This window comes from Cervus elaphus, chromosome 28 (genome assembly GCF_910594005.1).
Source record: "Cervus elaphus chromosome 28, mCerEla1.1, whole genome shotgun sequence".
Taxonomy (NCBI): Eukaryota; Metazoa; Chordata; class Mammalia; order Artiodactyla; family Cervidae; genus Cervus; species Cervus elaphus.
In genome coordinates this window covers 62,208,253-62,234,152 of record NC_057842.1, presented here as the reverse complement: position 1 = coordinate 62,234,152, position 25,900 = coordinate 62,208,253, and the positions used below count along the sequence as shown (strand labels likewise).

The 25,900-nt window shown below is 39.2% G+C and overlaps 1 protein-coding gene across 1 annotated transcript; it reads left to right on the top strand.

Annotated features, from left to right (window-relative positions):
• Positions 1 to 2,317: 2,317 nt before the first annotated feature.
• Positions 2,318 to 25,657, top strand: SPACA1 (sperm acrosome associated 1). The gene is made up of 7 exons (XM_043890241.1): positions 2,318 to 2,706; positions 7,772 to 7,828; positions 14,476 to 14,577; positions 15,321 to 15,427; positions 17,022 to 17,157; positions 23,571 to 23,691; positions 25,418 to 25,657. Exons 1-7 carry the CDS (start codon positions 2,487 to 2,489, stop codon positions 25,572 to 25,574), a joined length of 900 nt encoding a protein of 299 aa, XP_043746176.1. The 5' UTR covers positions 2,318 to 2,486; the 3' UTR covers positions 25,575 to 25,657.
• Positions 25,658 to 25,900: the final 243 nt, after the last annotated feature.

Below are 25,900 nucleotides of genomic sequence, written 5' to 3'. Positions count from 1 at the left end.
TCCAATGAGTCGGCTCCTCATATCAAGTAGCCATAGCCAAAGTATTGGAGCTTCAGCATCAGTCCTTCCAATGAATATTCAGGACTGATTTCTTTTAGCATTTATTGGTTCAATCTTCTTGCCGTCCAAAGGAATCTCAAGAGTCTTCTCCAGCACCACAGTTCGAAAGCATCAGTTCTTCAGCACTCAGCCTTCTTTACAGTCCAACTCTCACATCTGTATATCTGGTTGCATATATGTTCTAAAAGTCAGTTTATGTCTTAAGTTCACTCTGTAGTCGATGTAGTAGATTACTCTTCAGCCTACATGTCGCAGCAATTTAGAGATTAAATCTCAAGGTAGGAGATAACATCACATAGAAACATAACCCAAAGAGCTTTGTTTCAAATCCAGATAGAAATCCATCAAACTATCTATTCATCAATACTTCTTAATACCACATTGTAGCCACTAGATCAAACCAAATGTGGAATAATGAATTTAACAAGATTAACAAAATTTTTAACCCTGATTTGTTTTCAGTGCTTGAACTCTCCCACTACCCCCACTGACTGCTTGTTTATTGTTAATTTTAAATTATATGAAATCACTAAGCATTGAATGAGCACTCAGGAAATGTAGTATGAGGCTCTGCATTGCATATAATTTTCTGGATGATCTTGGATAAGTCATTTAATCTCTTCAGTTTTTAATCTCTTCACCTAAAAATGTGGAACTTGGACTGTTAGATTCTTTCTAAGCTTCTTTTCGACTGACTCAAAAAGTCATTAAATCTCTTAAAGAAGTCTTAATTAGAGCTTATTTCTTGAAATTAAATCATCAGTTGAAGGAACCTAACCGATTTCATTTCTTTCTGTGACAAAACTGGACACACTGATACTAAATATCATCAGGAGGGTAGTGGGGAAGTTACACCTCTAATGTTTCTGCTGATTCAAGTGGGAATGCCAAGGTATTCTTGCTTCCAGTCCAATTCAATCTTAGTAAAAGACACCACTCCTTGGGTTAAACCAACATGCAGATTACTGGATCACTGTCAGAGACTGACTTCTTCAGTTCAGTTCAGTCGCTCAGTCGTGTCTGACTCTTGGCGACCCCATGAACCACAGGGTGCCACGCCTCCCTGTCCATCACCAACTCCTGGAGTTTGCTCAAACTCATGCCCATCAAGTCGGTGATGCCATCCAGCCATCTCATCCTCTGTCATGCCCTTCTCCTCCTGCCCCCCAATCTCTCCCAGCATCAGGGTCTTTTCCAATGAGTCAACTCTTCGCATGAGGTGGCCAAAGTATTGGAGTTTCAGCTTCAGCATCAGTCCTGCCAATGAACACCCAGGACTGATCTCCTTTAGGATGGACTGGTTGGATCTCCTTGCAGTCCAAGGCACTCTCAAGAGTCTTCTCCAACACCACAGTTCAAAAGCATCAATTCTTTGGCGCTCAGCTTTCTTTACAGTCCAACTCTCACATCCATACATGACCACTGGAAAAACCATAGCCTTGACTAGACAGACCTTTGTTGATAAACTAACGTCTCTGCTTTTCCATACAGTGCTCTATTATTAGCCTGTTGCCCCTTTAAACATTTTCGTTACTGATCTGAAGGAAACATTTTCCAAACCAAACTTGGGATAAATATATTAAGATAACAAAATCAGCCCCTAAAGGAATCTCAACAATATTTTTTAAAAAGGCCAAAAGCACAAAGACAGACATTCACAAGGAACAAAGGTTAAGTCCTATATTTGGCTCAAAAACATCACCTCTCCAAATATAGAATGGAGATAACTAGTTTGACAATGGTTGCATCCTCCCCTCCCCTCCTTTCCCACGCCACCTGGCATTCTAGCTCAGCGAAGTCCCATGTGGAGCTGACAGCACTGCACAAAATCTTAAAACGTGAGTACATGCTTGAGGTGCATTAACAACAGTGTTCGGATCGGAGTGTGAAAGCGTAGCCCCTATATCCTCTACAAATCAAGCCTCGCCTGCAGATACGGATGAAATTTGGGGCAACCTACTTGACAAAGCTTAAGATGAGTCATTCTTGATACCCACTGAATAGGACACTGAGCATAAGGAATCCGAAGCCAAGTCACAGGGAGCATACTCAAGGGTTCTAGTGAGTCTGGTTTAGAGAGGAGACATCACACGGTGAGTAAGAAAACTCACCCAGGGCGCTGGGCCACGCTTGCCAGCTGAGGAAGAGTGAGGGCGTGGCCCCGCCCAATGCGCAGGCTCCTCCCGGGTCGCCGGAAGGGGTGGGGCGTGGCCCGAGCGCCATCGGAAGTGGCCCGCGGGGCGCCATGCTGGAGGCCTTGCGCGTGTTCTATGGGCTGCGCGAGATGGTGACGACCCGTGACGCCCCAATGGTTGCCGGGGCACGGTGCAGGCGTTCGGAGTCTGGCGGCTCCTCTCTTTTACGCACCTCTCGTCAGGAGCGGGCGGCTGCGACTGCGCCTTGGGCAGCCGTCCGGGCCTAGAACCATGAGATCCGGGGGCGCGGGCTGCTCTGCTAGGCTGCTGCTGACGGTCGGCTGGCTGCTCCTGGCGGGCCTCCAGTCAACGTGCGGGATCAACGTCACCGCGATCCAGGATCCCAGCTTAGCCCGCGAAGGCGAGGGCGAGCCAGAGGGCGACGAGGAGCCCGAGAACGACAGCGACACGGAGAGCGAGCCCGAGGCTGAGGCCGAGGATGATAGTGAGGGTGAGAGGCTCTTTGGCGGGGACCCAGAGGCACCTGTTGAAGGCGAAGCCTTCCCTGCTTTTTGAGGAAGATGAGAATTACCCAAGTTAACGTCTGTTAGCTCTCTCGAAAGCTTTCTGGAAAGCAACCCCGAATGTGTACATTATTGCAAACTTAATGGCCCTGCAAAAAAGGATGCGCTAATTCTCCACAACCTCAGCAAGATAAACAAGCATATGTATAGAAATTGCTACAGAAATACTGCTAAATATTGCTCTGGACAAGGGAATAGATGCTTAATTTTCTAAGGGTAGGAGTCACAAAATTACCTTCCACCCACTTGCAGTTATGATTTTTCTTTCCCGTTGTGTGTGTGTGTATTTGTTGCTCAGTCGTGTCCAACTCTTTGCGATCCCATGGACTGTAGCCCACCTGACTCCTCTGTCCATGGAATTCTCCAGGCAAGAATACTGGAGTAGGTTGTCATTTCCTTCTCCAGGGCATCTTCTTGCTCTAGGGATGGAACTGAGGTCTCCTGCATTATAGGCGGAGTCTTTGCCATCTGAGTCACCAGGGACTTTCCCTCTGTAGCTTTTTTTTTTTTTTTTTAGTGCAAATTGCCTGAAGTCTTCCTTTTCATTTTTGCCCTTTGGATTGGAACTCAAGGGAATTCCAAATTCCCCTCACTGTGACACATCTAGATAGACCAAGATACTGACAGAATAGCCCAGAAAACCTGTTAGTTTCGTGCAGCCTCTCTGCAGTGTGATGGTGTTTTAAGTTCAGCTTGTAATCACAAAGGAAGGGTGGCAGTAGAAGACACCTATCAAGGGATCAAACTAGAGGCTTTGTTAAGTGATATACATTTTAAGGAAAGAAGACTAGCTCATATTTGGTACATAAATTTGCCTTATTCTCCTGGATCATTAAGCAATAAAACTTGACAAGCTGGGATATTGATTAGTTAGCTCACATGCTGGTAGATAAAAGGTCAGTTGCAGGTTTGTAGTCATCTAAAGGAGAATGATTCTCTTCCCTCTATAAATGACCCAGTTGAGGTTCTTTTTAATATCCTTGGCAGTCTCCTGTCTCCTATACATATCAAGTAGGTGATGTATTTATCAGTCATTCTTTTATAGCCCGATGACAGTGACCCTCAGTGACATAAAGAAATTGACTATCTGAGGTTAATGGTGTAATTGAGGTTTGTGCTACCTTGATAGCATTATGTGTGAGAGAGCTTGGAGAGAGGTCTTCTACTTTGGAAATGTGAAAAGAGGACTAGGGTAGAAAAGACCGTTCTGAAGCATAGTTGCTTTTGTTTTGAAAGTAATTGAATTAACAATATTAAACTGGTTAAGGGATAGTTGTAAAATGCTAGAGTGTAGGCAGGTGATGGAGTTATAATGCCTTATATTCCAGTTCAAATGTAGGCAAGTTATTCTCTCAGTTTCTCTGTTTCATCCTCTGAACTTCAGGGAGCCCTTGTATCATTTAATATACAGTTCTATGTGCAGCTGTTTTTTTTTTTTTTTTTTCTGGGGAGAATGAGAATCCAGAACTTAATCCAAGATATCTGAGATCTAAACACTTCCAGAATCATTAATTAAAATTTGGCAAAGTCCCTTTTAACCCTCAGCAGACCAGTAAAAGCAGTCATCATCATTTATGTATATATATAAAGCTTAAGGTATTTACAAATAACTTGCAAATGTAAGAGTAAAGGGATAGTGAAAAAAACCTATTTCAGATTATAAGTTGTTTGTAATAATAATTTAAACCTGGAAAGCTCCAAATTTTTTTTCTATATTTCTTGGTTTTGAAGAAATACATACCCTAATTGGGGAAAGTACTCTGAATGCAGCTGAATGCTCATCAGCTGTTATGCATGAATCTGGAATGTATCCATTTTGTAAATACTGATTCCAGATTTCAAGTACTTCCCTAACAGATTCTAGTTTATCATTACTTTGGTTTCTTTCTGCACTGGCATTGTCAAAACACAGTACTTTTGAAATCTGTGAAGACACATGTTTTGTTTAAAAGAAGACTGCCTTCGTGTTTGTTCCATAGTTTCAAAGATATGGAGAGTATTCTTTCCCAGCATTTACTTAATAAGACTTGTAAATGAACAAATCATGATGGCAGGTGTGTATATAAAGGTGACCAAAGAAAATAGATTACATAGAAATGAATAAAATTCATTGCAGTAATCATTCTAATTGGCACTTATAAATCTAAAAAGAATACTCTCCATATCCTTTTTAACAAAATAATATGGTCTGGCTTATTTTCCCAAAATATTTTAGGATCAAGTTCTTCCTGTTGAAAGCCCAACTAGATGAGAATAGCATATATCCTTCAAAATACAATACTCATTCACTGGTTCTCGAGTGAAGGGAAAATTCATCTAGAATATTTATTTAAGGTACCATCTCTCATTTTGCTTATGGAGTCAACATCACTGTTAGCATCTAAAGTGTTGCTATTTCTCTGCGTTTATCTTCTAATTCATCCAATAACTGTGAAAGGTATTCCTCTGTCACTTTTCTTCTCTGCCATTATAGACAAACAAGAAAAAGTTAAAAATCTCAACTCTGTCCAATGAAAGCTGAAAATAGACTATGAGAAAGGTGCCTTTAGACTTCTTTTGTATCTTCCTGAGAGATTATACAATACATTGGACAAAATAGCAAGAAAACAAAAGATGATGTAATAGCTGTGATTTATTTCAGTTATGTCATCTTTCCCAGATAGCCCCACCATTCTTCCATTTTATTTAGTCTTTTCTTTTTAAATACAATTGGAAATAATTGATGAGCAATAATTAAATCTATCATTATGGATGATAAAATAACAAAATGTTTCAAAATATAGAAAAACAAAAAACAGACTATGAGAAAGTTGCCTCAAAAATTAAAATTGATTTTTGATGGTATATACCAACAGTTCAAAGAGTGCTGTCCAGAATTGAAGAGAACGTTTTAGGATCTGGCCGGAACAAAAAAGATCAGGATCATTATCTGCATCATTGCGGATGCCCAGCTTTTGTCTGCATGGTCAAAGACTCGGTAGATTTTTAGGAAAGCTTTATCACACTCTTGACTCCTGGTGAACTCTTCACACATTTTCACCTGTTCCATCAAATTAAGATAGCCTGTACAGTATTTTGGGAACAGTTGACTTTTCAGCTGTATGTGCAGAACTTTTTAATCCTCTGACATTTCCTTTTGTTAGATTTGCCCGTTATTCCACCCTGTCAGTTTTAAATCCAGATTTATTTTCAAAAATTTTTTTTGTCCTTCCTAGTTTTGCATGATCCCCAGATTCAGTCAGTGTGGTATCAGTATTTTCCAAATCATTCATAAAAATGTTGACCAGGACAGAGTTGTCTGACAGATCACTGATAACACGTGATACCAACCAGTCAATTAGCTTTAGCGGATCTTACCGTTGAACAGTTACACGTGAAGCTTAACTGACCATACTTTTTATTCACGGGTATATGATGGGAAATTTTGACAAATACCACACAAGTCAAGATACATAAAATTTCCCAGACCCACTGCTATAGGATTTCCACCAAAGAAGAAAGTCATTGAATGCCCTACTGGACATTCAATAAACAAAGGCAAAAGGAGCTTTAGAAACGATTAGACTGAATCTCATTTTTTTCTAAAGTTAGGAGAACTTAAGTATTAGCAGCTTTCCTAAAGTAGCATAGTAGAGCTGATTAATTATTCTTTTGGAAAGAGGTTATATTTAAGGGTAGTCTAGCACTCATTTGCATACTCTTGTTTTCTGTTTTTAAGATTTGGCTTTTAATTTGTATTTCCTAATGTACCAGCAGAACTTATCCAAGCATTTTGAGCAAAAATGTCAATTCAGAATTGATCATCGTGATAGTCCAGTTTCACAAAGTCAATATTAATTTACTTGTATATTCATCAAGTATAAATTTGTTTACTGTATATTCAAGGCACTGTATTTGGTGCCTGTAAGTATAGAAGTGTTTATGAAAAATTATAATAATCTAAATAGGAAAAAAAAATCCTAGACTTACATGAAATTAGTAATTACAAAATGAATGAATGAAGTGTGAGTGAGGGTATATCTTAGGCATGTTTAGAAGGCTAAATGATATACAGAATGCTTGCATATACATTATCACATTTAATTCTTACAATAATATAAGGAGATAGGTTCTCCTTTCCAAGTTTTACAGAGGGGTTAATTAGGCCTGACTCAGCTTAAGGAATTTGTTCAAACTCAGAATAGCTAATTAGTGGTAGAAGTAGCAATTCGGACTCCAATTTTGATGCATTGTCCCATGTAATAAATGTTGTTGCCTCACAACATCATGCCTTTTAAAAATTACCTTCTAGCACCTCATTTAATTTTTTTTTGAGATTGTAGTCCTAATCTGAATTGATTAGGATTAGTAGCAAGAATTGATTATATACAGCTAGTAGAATTCATGTCAAATTGCAGAACAATTTAAAAAAGAGAAATATGAGATTTCAAACCAATAATTTTAACTACTCAAATACTTATATATTCCTTGATCACCCTGCTAAATGAAATGTTGAAATAAATTCTTAGGAGTAACTTACCATCTTATCCTGAGAATGAGTAGAACCAATTTATAACATAATTTTAATGAATACTTAACATGAAGGCTTCTGTTTGGATAGAAATAATACACTCAAAATTTTTTGGAAAGTAGAGAATAGAAAAAATTGGGCCCTATAATTGGCAGGCTTTTTTTTTTTTCTGACCTTCTGTATAACTTTTAACTCAGCATATATTAAACTGATGAAAGGCATTATTTTTAAAATTATGTACAGGTTTAAATATAAATCTTTGTAACTTATTTCCTAATTTAATTCTTTAAAGATTTAGCTTTCTTTCAATTTAAACAGTAATATAAGATATACTAGTAATGGCATTGCTTTTCTGATTTAATATAATTTTTTAAATGTCTGCTTCCCATATCAGTGCTTATATCCTCCACTTCCAAGTAAGAGTTTTTCACTTAGAAAAGTTTCCCTATGATTGAATAATGTATTTTTGCATTTATTTTTAGTTTCAAATAGCACGATAGTCAAAGAAGTAGAATTTGGGATGTGCACCGTTACATGTGGTAAGTAACATAGAGCAGATAAATAATATTGTAGTGGGGGATGAGGGGACAAAGTGTACTATCATGCATCTCTCTCTGATTTCTGTTTGTAATTATGATTTACACACAAAACTCAAACTGACTGCTTTCTAAGGGAGGATATTTTCAGTTCATAACCTCTAAGTCTTATTTTAAGCCAGCTCTGTAATATATACATATTATTATTTCGTGGGGGGGCGGCACATAAACTGCTTTCACAAGAGTAAAACTTTATCTCAGAGGTTTGGAAGATTAAAGATCTTCTGATGCATCTCACAGATGTCTTCCACATACTGTGTTGGCAAATCTATCAAAAGATTTGCTTTTTTAAATAGTCTATTCTAAATTCTACAGTTTTCCATTTTATATGTCATGTCTTAGAAAAAAGAGGTATTGGCTTTGTGGGGAAAATAATATTCAAAGACTGTGATTTATTTTGATCTTTCCTTGGATAGAAATTGGACATAAAATCTCTTATATAAGTATTGAATTAAGACTACATGTGCTGTAATAAGACTGTGAGTGCTTAATTGTGTTGGACTCTTTTGTGACCCAGTGCACTATAGCCCACCAGGCTCCTCTGTCCATGGGACTTCTGAGGCAAGAATACTGCAGTGGGTTGCCATTTCCTTCTCCAGGGGATCTTCCCAAACCAGGGATCGAACCTGCATCTCCTACCTCTCCTGCATAGGCTGGTGAATTCTTTACCATTGCACCACCTCAGACTTAAACGTGTTCACCATAAGTGCCTGAAGGGCTTGTTAAAACATGGATTGTGAATCCTACTTCAAAATTTCTAACTCACTTAGGCCTTCAATGAGGTTTAAGAATTTATATTTCTAAAGTAAGTTCACAAATGAAGCTGATGCTGCTTTTTCAAAGACCATCTTTTGAGAACCACTATAGAGACATTACTTAACAAAGGTCTGTCTAGTCAAGGCTATGGTTTTTCCAGTGGTCATGTATGGAGGTGAGAGTTGGACTATGAAGAAAGCTGAGCACAGAAGAATTGATGCTTTTGAACTGTGGTGTTGGAAAAGACTCTTGAGAGTCCCTTGGACTGCAAGGAGATCCAACCAGTCCATCCTAAAGGAGATCAGTCCTGGGTGTTCATTGGAAGGACTGATGCTGAAGCTGAAACTCCAGTATTTTGGCCACCTCATGCGAAGAGTTGACTCACTGGAAAAGACCCTGATTCTGGGAGGGATTGGGGGCAGGAGGAGAAGGGGACGAGAGGATGAGATGGCTGGATGGCATCACCGACTTGATGGACATGTGTTTGAGTAAACTCCGGGAGTTTGTGATGGACAGGGAGGCCTGGCGTGCTGCAATTCATGGGGTCGCAAAGAGTTGGACACTACTGAGCGACTGAACTGAACTGAACTGATAGACTAATATGCTAAGAAGATGGTAGATAATTCACAGTGTAATTAAGTTTATTCTAAATAGAGTCTGCCTTGGAAAAAGATAGTGACAGAAGGGAAGAAAAAAAACCAGAGGGGAAGAAATCATAGTCCATGCAGATACAGATCAAAACAATATGTATGTTTTTTATTTTTTGGTCAAAAATTAGAGCTAAATTGTTTTTATTTGAGATAAAGTTTTCAAAATGATGCTAAAATAGACTTAACAAAATTTACGCTTTTAACCATTTTTTAAATGTGCATTTTAATGAGATTAAGCACATTCATATTGTCATGCGATCATTATTGCAATCCACTCCCAACTTTTTCGTCATCCCAAACTGAAACCTCTGTACCAGTTAAACACTAATTTCCCACTTACCCCAATCCCTTGCAGCAATTATTCTACTTCCTATCTCTTGAGATAGTTTTAAACCTGTTTTTACCTTAATTTCTTGGTCAGTCAGAGTCAGAGATGAGAGGAATCGATGTAATAATTTTGTATTTATTCATTTGCAATTTATATTTTTATTCTGCTTGTGAAATCCTCACAGAGAATGATTTTTATGACAATTCTAATAATTGGTATTGTCCTACTCTTTAAAGATGTGCTTCAGAAATTGTATATCTTTACTCAATAAATTTGGGCTTCCCTAGTGGCTCAGATGATAAAGGATCCGTCAGCACTGTGGGAGACCCAGGTTGGATCTCTGGGTTAGGAAGATCCCTTGGAGGAGGGCATGGCAACCCACTCAAGTATTCTTGCCTGGAGAATCCCATGGACAGAGGAGCCTGGCGGGCTGCAGTCCCTGGGATTGCAAAGAGTCGGACACAACTGAGTGACTAACACACATTCAACAAATTAGTTTTTGTTTTCTGCTTTTTAAGTTTTTGCCTACTGTGTGCCAGGTATTATTATAGGAGTTGGAATACAGCAGTAAACAAAGCAGTGGGAACTCTCTGCCTTTAAGGAATATATTTTCTAGCAGGGTCAAAGAGATACATAATGTAAAACATGTAATATGTCAGATGGTGGTAAGTTCTAAAAATAAACCATAAAAGGCAATATTTCACATCTATAATATTTTAACTATTAAAAATATTTTCAATCTGTAAAAATTATTTAAAGAAAAAATGCTTTAGTGAAAATTCTGTTGAACTCTCAAAACAATATTTTAGCATTCAAAAAGTTTCCTTTTCTTGAAACACACAAGCATATTTTTAAGTATTGACTTATGTGTCACATCTACACACATCATTGTAATGAAATTTGGCTAAATAAGTAAATACATAAAATACCTGCTTGGAAAATATTTCAAGATATAAGAATAAGACTATCCCCCTAGAGAAGTACTATTCATAAATTTAAGTGGAGCCATTCTACCGCCATTCTTAAGAATCTCATTTAATCAAAGAAGACCTTTCCCCGTCCCACCTTGCCTCTCCTTATTTTGTGTGGAGCACTCTCTTGCTTGCCTCTCAGTCTGGCCCACAGGCCGCTCTGCCAGCACAGCCTGAGAGCCTGTGAGGAGTGCAGGGCCTCAGCCTCCTGCAGGCACTGCCGCCTCGTGGTTTGCACGTCAGTGTCTCAGGTGTTGGGCATGCTCTCTGAAAATGGAAACATGCTCGCATGAGCCGTCTCTTATATCATAAACCAGGAGATTATAAGCCATCTCTTGTATTATAAGCCAGGCTCTATACAGTCAGCCAAAACAAGACTGGGAGCTAACTGTGGCTCAGATCATGAACTCTTATTGCAAAATTCAGGCTTAAATTGAAGAACGTAGGGAAAACCACTACACCATTCAGGTATGACCTAAATGAAATCCCTTACAATTATATATTAGAAGTGACAGATAGATTCAGGGGATTAGATCTGATAAAGTGCCTGTGGATGGAGGTTCATGACATTGTCCAGGAGACTGTGATCAAAGCCATCCCCAAGAAAAAAAACTCAAAAAGGCAAAATGGTTGTTTGAGGAGGCCTTAAAAATAGCTGAGAAAAGAAGAGAAGCGAAAGGCAAAGGAAAAAAGGAAAGATACACCCATCTGAATGCAGAGTTCCAAAGAACAGAAAGAAGAGATAAGAAAACCTTCCTCAGTGATCAGTGCAAAGAAATAGAGGAAAATAACAGAACAGGAAAGACTAGATATCTCTTCAAGAGAATTAAAGATACCAGGGGAACATTTCATGCAAAGATGGGCACAATCAAGGACAGAAACGATGTGGACCTAACAGAAGCAGAAGATATTAAGAAGAGGTAGAAAGAATACACAGAAGAACTATACAAAAAAGATCTTCATGCCACAGATAACCACAATGGTGTGATCACTCACCTAGAGCCAGACATCCTGGATTGCAAAGTCAAATGGACCTTAGGAAGCATCACTATAAACAAAGCTAGTGGAGGTGATGGAATTCCAACTGAGCTATTTCAAATCCTAAAAGCTGATGCTGTGAAAGTGCTGTACTCAATATGCCAGCAAATTTAGAAAACTCAGAAGTGGCCACAGGACTGGAAAAGGTCAGTTTTCATTCCAATTCCAAAGAAACGCAATGCCAAAGAATGTTCAAACTACTGCACCATTGCACTTCTCTCACACACTATTAAAGAAATGCTCAAGATTCTCCAAGCTAGGCTTCAGCAGTACGTGAACCGAGAACTTCCAGATGTTCAAGCTGGATTTAGAAAAGGCAGAGGAACCAGAGATCAAATTGCCAACGTCAGTTGGATCATAGAAAAAGCAAGAGAATTCCAGAAAAACATCTACTTCTGCTTTATTAACTATGCCAAAGCCTTTGACTGTGTTGGAAAATTCTTAAAAGAGATTGGAATACCAGACCACCTTACCTTTCTCCTGAGAAACCTGTGTGCAGGTCAAAAGCAACAGTTAGACCCAGACATGAAACAAAGGGATGGCTCCAAATTGGGAAAGCAGTATGTCAAGGCTGTATATTGTCACCCTGCTTATTTAACTTATATGCAGAATCTATCATGCAAAATGCTGGGCTGGATGAAGCATAAGCTGGAATCAGGATTGCAGGGAGAAGTATCAGTAACTTCAGATATGCAGATGACACCACGGTTATGGCTGAAAGCAAGGAACTAAAGACTTGCTTCTTAGTGAAAGAGGAGAATGAAAAAGCTGGCTTAAAACTCAACATTCGAAAAACTAAGATCATGGCATAGGGTCCCGTCACTTCATGGCAAATATACGGGGAAACAATGGAAAGAGTGACAGGCTTTATTTTCTTGGACTCCAAAATTACTACACATGACTGCAGCCATGAAATTAAAAGACACTTGCTCCTTGGAAGAAAAGCTATGACCAACCTAGAGAGTGAAAGTGAAAGTTGCTCAGTCATGTCTGACTCTGCAGTCGCATGGACTGTGCAGTTGATGGAATTATCCAGGCCAGAAGTGGGTAACCTTTCCCTTCTTGAGGGGATCTTTCCAACCCGTGGATCAAACCCATGTCTCCCGCCTTGCAGGCTGATTCTTTACCAGCTGAGCCACAAGGGAACCCCAACTATGACCAACCTAGATAGTATATTAAAAAGCAGAGACATGACTTTGCTGACAAACGTCCATCTAGTCAAAGCTATGGTTTTTCCAGTAATTTTGTATAGATGTGAAAGTTGGACCATAAAGAAAGCTGAGTGCTGAAGAACTGATGCTTTTGAGCTGTGCTGGTGAAGACTCTTGAGAGCCCCTTGAACTGCAAGGAGATAAAACCTGTCAGTCCTAAAGGAGATCAGTCCTGAATATTCATTGGAAGGACTGATGCTGAGGCTGAAGCTCCAATACTTTGGCCACCTGATGCGAAGCGCTGACTCATTTGAAAAGACACTGACGCTGGGAAAGATTGAAGGCAGGAGGAGAAGGGGATGACAGAGGATGAGATGGTTGGAAGGCATCACCGACTCAATGGAGATGAGTTTGAGCAAGCTCCTGGAGTTGGTGATGGGCAGCGAAGCCTGGTGTGCTGCAGTTCATGGGGTCGCAAAGAGTTGGAAATGACTGAGTGACTGAGCTGAACTGAAGCCATCTCTAGACTTCAGCTTACCCTTGTCTTGAGAATGGGTTGTATGATTAACATCTTACAGGGACTGAAAGAAGGAACTTGGTAGGAAGAATATCAAGATGGACTACTCCTTAGCCTGTGACAGCACAGTCTTATCACAGGACGTGTTCGGCATGTCACTGAACCAGCTTTTAAACCAGCTTTTATCATCTCTCTCACTTCTCATGTTGGTAGGGCCAACTCAGTGGAGATCTGAGATGGGTCAGTAAAGACTTGATTTCTTATGAAATGTATGGCAATTCTAACAAGAGTTATCACTTTGGAAATGGAGGTTTGGTCATTAAGTCTATCTTGATAAATTTAATACAGAGATTTTTACCAGTCTAGATGTTAAAAGCATCATTTATGTTACAGTGTAATTTTTGTAATTTCCTCTGCAAGCTCCAACTCCCTCCATTCCAAAGTTCCCTGGTCAAATAAATTTGGAAGATCCTGTGTGTTACCGCTTTCCTACTGTTTCAGTAGTAGACTTTACTAGTTGTAATAAGCACGTTTTATACATCTCTGAAAAGGAAAAATACTGTCATTCTTGACATGCCGTCAATTCTAAAATGCATTCTGATCTCAAAAATGTTAGAATGTAAAACTTTTGCATCTTTGATCAATGAAAGTTTACACATAATAGCACATTCATTTACTAGCATATTAAAAGGTCCTCTAAAATTCTGAGGAGATTAATTTCATTTTAATTTAATGTATAGTTTCCAAATGTAAATAATCATGGAATCTTTTTTCTTGTGTTATCAACCAGAGGAGCTAGTGTTTCATGTGACTCATTTTGGAAAATGCTGTTTTATGAAATAATTCAAAATGCCTGTGCTTGCGCTCAGCCACTTCATTGTATCCTACTCTTTTTGACCTCATCGGCTGTAGCCCCCGGGCTCCTCTCCAGGCAAGAATACCAGAGTGGATACCACTCCCTTCTCCAGGGGATCTTTCTGACTCAGGGATCGAACCAGGTCTCCTGCATTGCAGGTTGATTCTTTACCTGCTGAGCCATCACTTAAATGTTTTTACCCTGAATTTAGGAATTTAATTTCTGAAGTTAGGAGAAAAGTTTCAGAATGACCTACGTGGAAAAATAAAATAACCCTGGAATTCTTTTTTTTTTTTAACATTTGCCAATTTCTTTTATCAAAGGTATCGGTATTAGAGAAGTTATATTGACAAACGGATGCCCTGGTGGTGAATCCAAGTGTATCGTACGAGTGGAAGAATGTCGTGGACCAGTAGATTGTGGCTGTGAGTTGGACTTTATACTGGAGGGAGACAGAGGGGGCAGTGTTTACCCTGGGGAGAGATCCTTAACCTCAGTTTGCTTTGAGTGGAGGGAGATGATCAAAATGATATACTAAAAGGAAATTATAAGAAAACTTAAAATCCCACTTCTCCAGACAGTTATAGGTCTTTCTACTTTTCTTTACACTTTTTCAGTCCTGTCTAAATTTAACATACATCCTCTCTAGTACACTGGAACCTTTGCACTCCGGTTTTGGTTGCAGCTCTCCTTCAAAGAAATGCTTTTAACCTTTTGGTTGTTACAGTCTATCAGTAGATTGGTAAACTCTACATTGGGAACTTTGAGAGCCTTTTGATATCAAATTTCACTAGTCTGAGGTTTCATTATCTCTAAGCCAGAAAGAGGTGGACAGGGGAGGGGTTGTCCCTAACCAGAAAATTGGCAGCCACTAGTAAGTATATCTCAAAGTTTAGTAAATCACTAAGTAGTTTGCCCTTACTGTCTCTTCTCTGTAGTTTATTTTGCCAAAGGAACAGACAGGTGTGATGTTTACTTGCCTCTTCGGTGACTTTATCGTTGTATCCATGAGGACTCTCTGCTCCTCTACAGGGAGACTTCCAGTAATGTGTCTACTAACTTTCAGCATGTAATTTCTTTTAAAGTTGGAGGTGACCTTTAAAAGTAGTATTGTGTATAAAGCAGTTCACAAGGCCCATTGGTTTATATGTATGTAATTTTTTTTCAGGGGGTAGACCAATTTCAGAAAGCCTTGAACGTGTAAGGCTTGCATGTGTTCATACATCTCCTGAAAACCGTTTCAAATATATTTGGAGACTTCTAAGGCCAGACCAGGTGAGTAATGAATGTATGTAATTTGGTGCTTTCCAGTGTGTGATAAGATTTGTTTCCCAGTGCTTGATGACTCGCAGAGCACTTTCTCTTCAAAAGCAGTTTGCAAAAATGAAGTAAACATCATGCAACTTTATTATTATTGGGATTTAAATTTATTTTCATTTCTTAGTAGGTCTAAAACTTTATATATGTCTTAGGGCCAGCTATTATCAGAACTTAGAAGCATCTATTTTATATAAAGTGTTCTATTTTGGAAGCAAGGTTTTCATTTGTATGTATAATACTTGTATAATGATGACAGTAGCTAACATTAGTTGAGGGCTTATTAAATACCAGATATACACCAACTGCTAGAGTTTCTTTTACTCATATAACAATCTATGAGGTAATTCCCATCATTATACCCATTTTGCAGATAAGTACAATTGTTGCTCAGTATCCTCAGGGAATTGATTCCAGGACCCCTTCAGACACCAGAATCAGAGATGCTCAATTTTCTTATATAACATGGTGTAGTATTTGCATATAACAGATACTTCCTTCCATATACTTTAAATCTAAATGCTATATAAGTATTTGTAAATGCAATATAAATGCCAAGTAAAGAGTTCAGTTCACTTCAGTTCAGTCGCTCAGCCGTGTCTGACTCTTTGTGACCCCATGAATCGCAGCACGCCAGGCCTCCCTGTCAAACTCCCGGAGTTTACTCAGACTCATGCCCATCGAGTCGGTGATGCCATCCAGCCATCTCATCCTCTGTTGTCCCTTTCTCCTCCTGCCCCCAATCCCTCCCAGCATCAGGGTCTTTTCCAATGAGTCAACTCTTTGCATGAGGTGGCCAAAGTTTCAGCTTCAGCATCAGTCCTCCCAATGAACACCCAGGACTGATCTCCTTTAGTATGGACTGTTTGGATCTTCTTGCAGTCCAAGGCACTCTCAAGAGTCTTTTCCAACACCACAGTTCAAAAGCATCAATTTTTCGGTGTCAGCTTTCTTCACAGTCCAACTCTCACATCCATACATGACCACTGGAAAAACCATAGCCTTGACCAGACGGACCTTTGTTGGCAAAGTAATGTCTCTGCTTTTTAATATGCTCTCTAGGTTGGTCATAACTTTCCTTCCAAGGAGTAAGCGTCTTTTAATTTCATGGCTGCAGTCACCATCTGCAGTGATTTTGGAGCCCCAAAAAATAAAGTCTGACACTGTTTCCACTGTCTCCCCATCTATTTCCCATGAAGTGATGGGACCAGATGCCATGATCTTAGTGCAACCAATTCAAGTTTTGCTTTTTGGAACTTTCTGGAAATTATTTTTTTTCTGAGTATTTTTAATCTGTGTTTTGTTGAATCTGCTGATGTGGAGCCCAAAGATACAGAGGACCAGCTGTAGCTGAGATGCAGAGAGTAACTTGTTCTGATTTACACAGTCAGGAAGTTGGTACCTGTTCTGTCTGACTTTAAAATACATGTGCATAATGAATTACTGTCCTAGACTGAGGAAAGTGGCTCTTATTTTGTTATAAGAAATAAATTATTTTCTGATCTTAGGTTTTCATGAAGAATATTGATATCATTTTTTTCTCTTAAAATAGCAAGCCATTATACTTGCAAATGATTCAGCAATCCTGGAAGTTCAGAGGGATACTCACCCCAAGGCTTTTGAGTGTGAAACGTTGGATAATAATGAAATAGTAGCATCTATTAGATTCACAATCTATACGACGACTGGTAAGTACCCAGCAACATTTTGACTTGCTTATATCTCAGACTTCAGAGAGCATCAGAATAATGTGGTGGTCTTGTGGAGACACAGATCACTAGCCCAGAGCCCATAGTTTCTTCATCTGTAGATCTTGAGTGAGGCTGGCACAAGAATTTCCATTTCTGACAAGTTCCTAGTTGCTGTTGGTCCAGAGATCACATTTTGGGAGCACTAGTTTTATACCATTAAGACTTTTCTACAAGGTAGTGTGAGTTTCCCTGGTGGCTCAGATGATAAGGACTGCCTGCAATGCAGGAGACCCGGCTTTGATCCCTGGGTCGGGAAGATCCCCTGGAGAAGGAAATGGCTACCCACTCCAGTATCCTTGCCTGGAGAATTCCTTGGACAGAGGAGCCTGGCTGGCTACAGTCCATGGGATTGCAAAGAGTTGGACACGAGTGAATGACTACCATGTCACTGCCCTTCATTATTTTTATTTTCACAAAGTAGAGTCAGATGTACCTCACTTTGGGAAACTGGTGTATTCCTGAAGAATTCCCAAAGGGCAGTCCTTTAATTTGAATTACATTCTTACTTTTACTTCTTTCGCAGAGGTGAGAATGAATACATAGAATTCTCATGGATGTGTAACAAAAATGTGGGCATGATAACCCACTCCCGTACTCTTGCCTGGAGAATCCCATGGACAGAGGAGCCTGGTGGGCTGCAGTCCATAGGATCGCAGTCGGACACGACTGAATCGACTTAGCACAGCACACAGAATAAATTAAGAAATATTATGTGAAAATGTATCTTTTAAAAAATTATTCATTTGAAGAAATTTTTTATAAAACAGTAGTGCAATCCTCAATAATTGTCACAAAAGGCAAATCTTAACCTGAACATAATTTTACATGTTAGAAACTGTGCTTTCTTTGCAAAAAGGGTCCATGTGCATGTCTTTTCAATTTAAACTATGATGTCTTCTATATCCAAATAATTATTTCCTTTTGTTGAGTTGCTCTTAACCATTTTTATTGTTGTCATCTCTGTTGTTGGGGGTGTGGGAGATTTGGTCACAAGTTCTTTTGAGGCTGCAGTCAAGGCTCAGGAGACTTGCCCCAGAAAAATACCCACATATACAAATATGGCAAAAGTTACCTGTAATTTTACAAGATTTTGTGGATTTCTTGAGGCTATTTCTTGAGTCCCAAGTAAAGAACTTAAGCTGCAGTCTAGAGATACCATGCAGTGTGACGCCCTTTATTTAACTGGAAACAAGCTGAGGTGTTTTTAAGGTGATTTAAAAAAATAAACTGTAAACTTTCTTTGATGTATTTATTGCTCAGTGTCCTTAAAAAAAAAATGTTTACAGTGAAAGCTAACAACCATAGTCCTATATTGGGATATACTAGGTGTTATTAAAAGAACAATGTCAATAAAAGGCAAAAAAGAACTGAACATCATCAACTAAAAAAGATCTCCGTGAGTCACAGTTCAGGCTGTTAAAGGTTTCGAGAGCCTTTCTCAGCTCATGTCCCCAGCTTGGTCCTCGTTAGGACTGCTTAGTAGTGGTTAGCTCTTCCTGTGAGTCAAAGGCAGCAGGTGTAAGCCAAGGACTGGGGCACAGTCCCCAAGACCAGCGAGTGAGACAAGCTGACTTTTCTGTCGTGTGGCTGTCCAGACCTGGTGGGGTGGCTCTGCAGTCTCAGCACATGCACTGGTTAGATGACAAAATGTTTTCAGAAAGTGTTGGTATCTATCAGTTGCTTTTAAAAAAGACAATTGGGTATACTGCTGTGACAGACCCTTTTGGCTGTTTGAGGTATCTATCAGTTGCTTTTAAAAAAGACAATTGGGTATACTGCTGTGACAGACCCTTTTGGCTGTTTGAGACATCAAGCAAATGTTTTGGCTCTAAATGTCCTCACAGTATGGTACTGGCTTGAAACAAACACATGATTGAAATATTTTCAGAGTAGATACGGTTTAATGAATGAAAAAGCCCCATCCATTCCCTCATATGACAGATTTTTCACTTCCACAATAATTATCTTTTATAGTTAGGCATTATTTTGATTGAATCATGTCCCCCTAAAAAGGTATTTTCAAGTCCAAACTCCTGGAACTTAAGAGTGTGATGGTGTCTGGAAACAGGGTTGTTGCAGATGTAATTAATTCAGTTAAGACACGATCTTACATACTAGAGAAGAGTGGGCTTTTAATCCAGTTTGACTGGTGTCCTCCTGAGAAGAGGGAAATCTGGACACAGAAGGTGAGAGAGGAGAATGCATGGAGACTCAGAGACACGTGGGGAGAAGACGCCATGTGAAGACGGACACAGAGACTGGACTTACGCTGTCACAAACTGAGGGGCATCTGGGGCTCCCAGAGCCTGGAGAGTAAGGGAGGGATCCTTCCCAGAGCTGCTGGCGAGAGCATGGCCTCACCAGCGCCTGGTGTTCAAACGCTTACCCTCCAAGACTCTGAGGTAGCAGATATTTCTGTTGTTTTTAAGTCCCCTAGTTAGTGGTACTTTGTTATGGTGGCCCTCAAAAACTAATACAGACATAAGCTTAGTTTTTCTAAAATGTAAGAGCATCAACATTTCTGTCTGTTTTTCATTAAAAAATTTTAAACAGAAATGGAAACTATTTTTTATTAGACATTAAAGTACTCTAAGGGACACTTGCAAGAAGAGTACCATTAAAATGAAGCAGAATCTTGATACCTCTCATTTTCCACCCCTCTTGACTAGTATTTCAGGGTAGTGGATAAATGGAAAGAAATTTTGCATTTCTTCCCCTCAAGTTTTAATCCTAAAAGTTTTCATTTTTTTTGTTTGAGCTTAAAAATTCCACTGCTTCTATAAGTAAAATTATCAAAAGTTAAAAACTTTTTAAATTTAACAATGTTAGAATATAAATATGATATAAATTGGCTTCCCTGGTGGCTCAGTTGGTAAATAGTCTGCCTGCAACACAGGAGACCTGGGTTCGATCCCTGCGTCGGGAAGACCCCCCCAGAGAAGAGAATGGCAACCCACTCCAGTGTTCTTGCCTGGAGAACTCTATGGACAGAGGAGCCTGGTGGGCTACAGTCCATGGGGTCACAAAGAGTCGGATACGACTGAGTGACTAACTTTAACTTTTTTAAATTGTTTGTCATACTTGGAAGTATTTAGTGAGATTATTTATTTATTTTTTTTTTTAGTGAGATTATTAAATTGAGTTTATAGCTCTTGAACTACTAAGAAAAATGGAAAATTATTCTTTACAGTGTTTAAAGAATAGAAAGAAAATGAAGATGAATAAGCAGTTGAGACTGCCTGACTAGGAGACCAGGTCTGTGTTGTGTGTGTGCGGTCAGTCACGTCCAGCTCTTCATGACTCCATGGTCTGTAGCCCACTCGGCTTCTCTGTCCATGGGATTTTCCAGGCAAGAATACCGGAGTGGGTTGCCATTTCCTTTTCCAGGGGGTATTTTTGACCCAGGGATCAAACTTGCGAATCTTGCATCTCCTACATAGGCAGGCAGATTCTTTACCACTAGTACCACCTGGGAAGCCCCTATTAGAGTGGTACTTATCAAAATTAAAATATTAAAATACATAAAACATAGCTTTCACAAGTCATTAAATCTCCCTGGATGTTGGTTTACTTGTCTGTATAAAAGTTGTATCAAATGATCTTTCTGGACCTTCCTGCACATGAATCTTTTATGAGTCTATGATTTAGGGACCAGGAAGAGCCATAAGAAAGGTATATAATTCAAAAGTAAGTAATATTTGCTATAAATTGCATTTTTATCAGCTTACAATGTAGCAGTGTTATAATACATATGGTAGGCTTGTTTTGTCTCCTTAATAAAGAAGAGCAGACAGATATGGGAGAGAATGCTGATTTAACAGTGGTGTTTGGATATTGAGACATATACAAAAATTAGAGATGTATTACAGTCCTAAATGTATTAATAAAAGCTAAAATCATCAAGCTTAAAAAAGAAAACATAAAAGAATATCTGTATGATTCAGGAGTAGGCAAGGCTTCCCCTTTAAATATGACAAAAACCAGTCACCATAAAAGGAAATATTGATAAATTAGACTTAATAAAATTTAAAACTTCATATTCCAAAAATGGTATTGGGAAAATTTGACAGCCACATGCAAAAGAATGAAAGAAGGTCACTATCTTACACCGTACACAGAAATAAACTCAAAATGGATTAAAGAGGTGAATGTAAGACCTAAAATCATAAAAGTCCTAGGAAAAAAACATAGGCAGTAACCTTATTGATATAGGTCTTAGCCATGTTTTTGTAGATTTAACTGCAGAGACAGGGGAAACAAGCAAAAAGAAACAATGGGACTACTTCAAACTAAAATGCTTCTGCACAGCGAAGGAAACCGTCTTCAGAACAGAAAGACAGCTTACAGAATGGAGGAGACATTTGTACATGGCATCGCTGATGAGGGGTTGATAGGCCAGGATGTATGAGGAACCCACAGTGATCAACTTAAAAAAAAGCCTGATAAAAATCAGGCAGAGGATCTGAATAGACATTTTTTCCAAAGAAGACATACAGATGGTCAGCAGATGCATAAAAATATGCTCAACATCACTAGTTGGGGAAATGCAAATCAAACCACAGATACTACCTTATACCTATTAGAATGGTTGTTATCAAAAAGACAAAAAATAATAAATGTTGGAGAGGATGTGGAGAAAAGGGAACCCTTGTACACTGTTGGTGCAGCCACTATGAAAAGCAGTAAGGAGAGTCTTCAAAAAATTAAGAATAATACTACCATAGGACACAGCTTTTCTGCTTCTGTATATTTATCCAAAGAATATAACACTAATTCAAAAAGACATATGCACCTCTGTGTTCTCTGAAGCATTATTTATGATAGCCAAGATATAGAAGCCACCTAACTGTCCATTGATGGACAAATGGATAAAGAAGATGTTTTATATATATATGTACACACATATGTGTGTGTGTGTGTGTATACACACACATACACAAAACAGAATACTGCTTAGCCAGAAAATGAATGAAATCCTGACATGTGCAACAACATGGATGGACCTTAAAGGTGTTATTGCTAAGTGAAGTCAAGTCAGATGGAGAAAGACAGATACAAAGATTATTTCACTCATATGTTGAATTAAAAAAAATTAAGACAGAAACACACTCATGGATACAGAGAACCAGGTTGTTGGTTGCCAGAGGGGAAGGGGGTTTAGGGTAGGCGAAATGGATGATGGGGGAGAGGCCGCTTTATGGGGGTGGATGGTAACTGGACTTGTGGTGGGAGTCACTGTATACAGATACCAAATCATAATACTGTACGCCTGCAACTTACACTGAAACACTTAAAACTCCAGCTCTTTAAAAGGAATTGCTAGAAAAATGAAGAGATAAAATGCAGGAAAACAATTTAATAAACCATGTGTACCAAGTATGATCAGTTTGGGAAAAGATCCTGTAATTTCTTCGAAAACCAAGCATACCTCTGCCCTATGACCCAGCAGTTCCACTGATAGGTATTTATCCAAGAGAAGTGGAAGTGTGTGTTCACAGAATGACTTGTATAAGAATGTTCATAGCAGTTTATTTATAATAACCCCAAACTGGAACAGTGTGGGTGTCCATCAGGAGACTGAATATTTGAGGCATACTACCCAGTAATAAAAAAGAAGAAACTATTGATACATGGAACAATTATGCCTGAATCTCTAAAACATTATACTGAGTTAAAAGCCTGACACAAAAGAAAGTATAACAAGTGTTTCCATTCCTGTGAAATTCTAGATCAATTCAGATAGGCAGAACCAATCTGTGTGAAAAAGAAAATCAGGACAGTGGCTGTGCCTGAAGGTTTGGGCAGGGATTAGCTGGGAGGGGCTAAGGAAACTTTCTGGAGTGGAGTAATATTGTGTGTTTTTAGGGATTTGAATTACATATGTGTGTTTGCATTTGCCATAACTAAATAAATAACATATTTAAGATGGTTGTTCAATTCAGGGTCCATACGTTTAACTTCAAAGAAAAAATATAAACAAATATTGAACTCTAGTTAATGATACGCTCTTGAATTCTTAAGAAGTGCACAGACATTAGCAAATTATCTTGAAATGCGTCCAGAAAATGAGGTGGATCAGTGGATTGATAGAAGCATGAATAGAAGGATAGCTAAAATGGTGGTGGTGGTGTCTAGGTGGTGGAAATGCAGGATGTTTATTGTCAGATTCTTTGAACCTTTCTGCATGTTTGTAAAGAACATTTCTAACGTGCAGAGAAAGTTCATTAACACTTTCCACTAATTCTTCCTGTATATTTCTAGAGTTTTTTTCCCCAAAGTTCCCATTTAGATATTCATTTCCTTTTTTTTTTCCAGTAGTAATAATCATCACTATGTGTTTTTTTCTCTAGAATTACAGATGAAAAGAGCAAGCCAACCAGACACCGATGCAGTCCTAGTTTTTGTGCTGACAATAGGAGTTATTATCTGCATATTTGTGATCTTTGTACTGATCTTCATAATTATAAACTGGTAGGTGAAGAACTGCAACTAAACCATCACCCTTGATAAAAAATCGGCTTGTCTGCCCCTCCCTGTCCAATGAGTCTAAGGCCCTGTCCATTATGCTTCTCATGCAGGTTTCAAGACTGTCCAACTCTCTTCATCCCTCCTGAGACAATCCTGGTTCAAGCTACCTGATCTCATGACTTGATTCCCAGCCATGAGAGAACTTTTAAATGCAGTTTTCTATAGTAGTTGTTAAAGCAAAAATTTTATATAGTAGTTGTTAAAGCAAAAAGTTTATTGGATTAACATTTGTGTTGTCTAGTTGAAAATCAGTTCAGTCGCTCAGTCGTATCCGACTCTTTGCGACCCCATGAATCGCAGCATGCTGTTGCCTCCCTGTCCATCACCAACTCCCGGAGTCCACCCAGACCCATGTCCCTGGAGTCGGTGATGCCATCCAACCATCTCATCCTCTGCCGTCCCCTTCTCCTCCTGCCCCCAGTCCCTCCCAGCATCAGGGTCTTTTCAAATGAGTCAGCTCTTCACATCAGGTGGCCAAAGTATTGGAGTTTCAGCTTCAGCATCAGTCCTTCCAATGAACACCCAGGACTGATCTCCTTTAGGATGGACTGGTTGGATCTCCTTGCAGTCCAAGGGACTCTCGGGAGTCTTCTCCAACACCACAGTTCAAAAGCATCAATTCTTCGGCGCTCAGCTTTCTTTATAGTCCAACTCTCAACATCCATACATGACCACTGGAAAAACCATAGCCTTGACTAGATGGACCTTTGTTGGCAAAGTAATGTTTCTGCGTTTTAATATGCTGTCTAGGTTGGTCATAACTTTCTTTCCAAGGAGTAAGCATGTTTTAATTTCATTGCTGCCATCACCATCTGCAGTGATTTTAGAGCCCAGAAAAATAAAATCAGCCACTGTTTCCCCATCTATTTCCCATGAAGTGATGGGACCAGATGCCATCATCTTAGTTTTCTGAATGTTGAGCTTTAAGCCAACTTTTTCACTCTCCTCTTTCACTTTCATCAAGAGGCCCTTTAGTTACTCTTCACTTTCTGCCATAAGGGTGGTATCATCTGCATATCTGAGGTTATTGATATTTCTCCCAGCAATCTTGATTCCAGCTTGTGCTTCCTCCAGCCCAGCGTTTCTCGTGATGTACTCTGCATATAAGTTAAATAAGCAGGGTGACAATATACAGCCTTGACGTACTCCTTTTCCTATTTGGAACCAGTGTGTTGTTCCATGACCAGTTCTAAGTGTTGCTTCCTGACCTGCATACTAGTTGAAAATAATCACAACTTTAAACCGTGGTTGTTATAAACAAGTGGTTCATCGTAACACCTAACACCTACATGAGTGTCCCCCCCTGGGCCTCAGAGGGCTCGTCTGCTCCCACAATACAGGTGATGCACTGCAAAATGAAAACGAGCCCTGACCCAGGAGGCACTTCTGTGGGCCCCCTGGTGGCTTAGCAGTAAGAAGCCATCCGCCAACGCAGGGGACCTGGGTTCAATGCCTGGGTGGGGAAGTTCCCTCAGAGAAGGAGATGACATGCCATTCCGGTCTTCTTACCAGGGTTATCCCATGGACAGAGGAGCCTGGCAGGCTACAGTCCACGGGGTTGTGGAGTCAGACACGACTTAGCAACTGAACAACAAGGAGGCGCTTGTTGTTAGAAAACTAAAGTTTCAGTTTTCATTTCAAAAAATATTTAAAAATTTTTTTCTTCCAGGACGGCAGTCAAAGATTTCTGGGGGGCAAAGGCCTCGACAACTGAGATACAGTCTGAACTGAGTTCAATGAGATACAAAGATTCAACTTCTCTTGACCAGTCACCAACAGATATACCTGGACATGAAGATGATGCTTTAAGTGAATGGAATGAATGATGCATGCATGATGTGTAACAAACCAAAGGAGACTAGAGCGTATCAGATTCATTATTATAAAAATATATAGTTAAATACTTTAACAGTACTGTAAGTGGTTTGTTATAGTCTGAAGGTAATACAATATGGGAAGGGGATTTTTTAATCAGTGCATCTTGGTGGTGCAGTTATCAAAATTTTTAAAATTTGTTCTCAACGTTTACCATTTCATATAATCACTTTATCTAGAGGTACATATCTTTTAAATACATTTTTAATCACTTTGATCACTTCTAAGGTGATTTGCCTGTTCTGTCCTCAACAAGAGAAAAATCCATAGAGAAGAT

Excerpts from the sequence above, each read along its gene's own strand:
- SPACA1 (XM_043890241.1), top strand. The coding sequence starts at position 2,487 with ATGAGATCCGGGGGCGCGGGCTGCTCTGCTAGGCTGCTGCTGACGGTC. Across the intron at positions 7,829-14,475 it reads GATGTGCACCGTTACATGTG|GTATCGGTATTAGAGAAGTT; the intron begins GTAAGTAACATA and ends CTTTTATCAAAG. Across the intron at positions 17,158-23,570 it reads CACAATCTATACGACGACTG|AATTACAGATGAAAAGAGCA; the intron begins GTAAGTACCCAG and ends TTTTTTCTCTAG.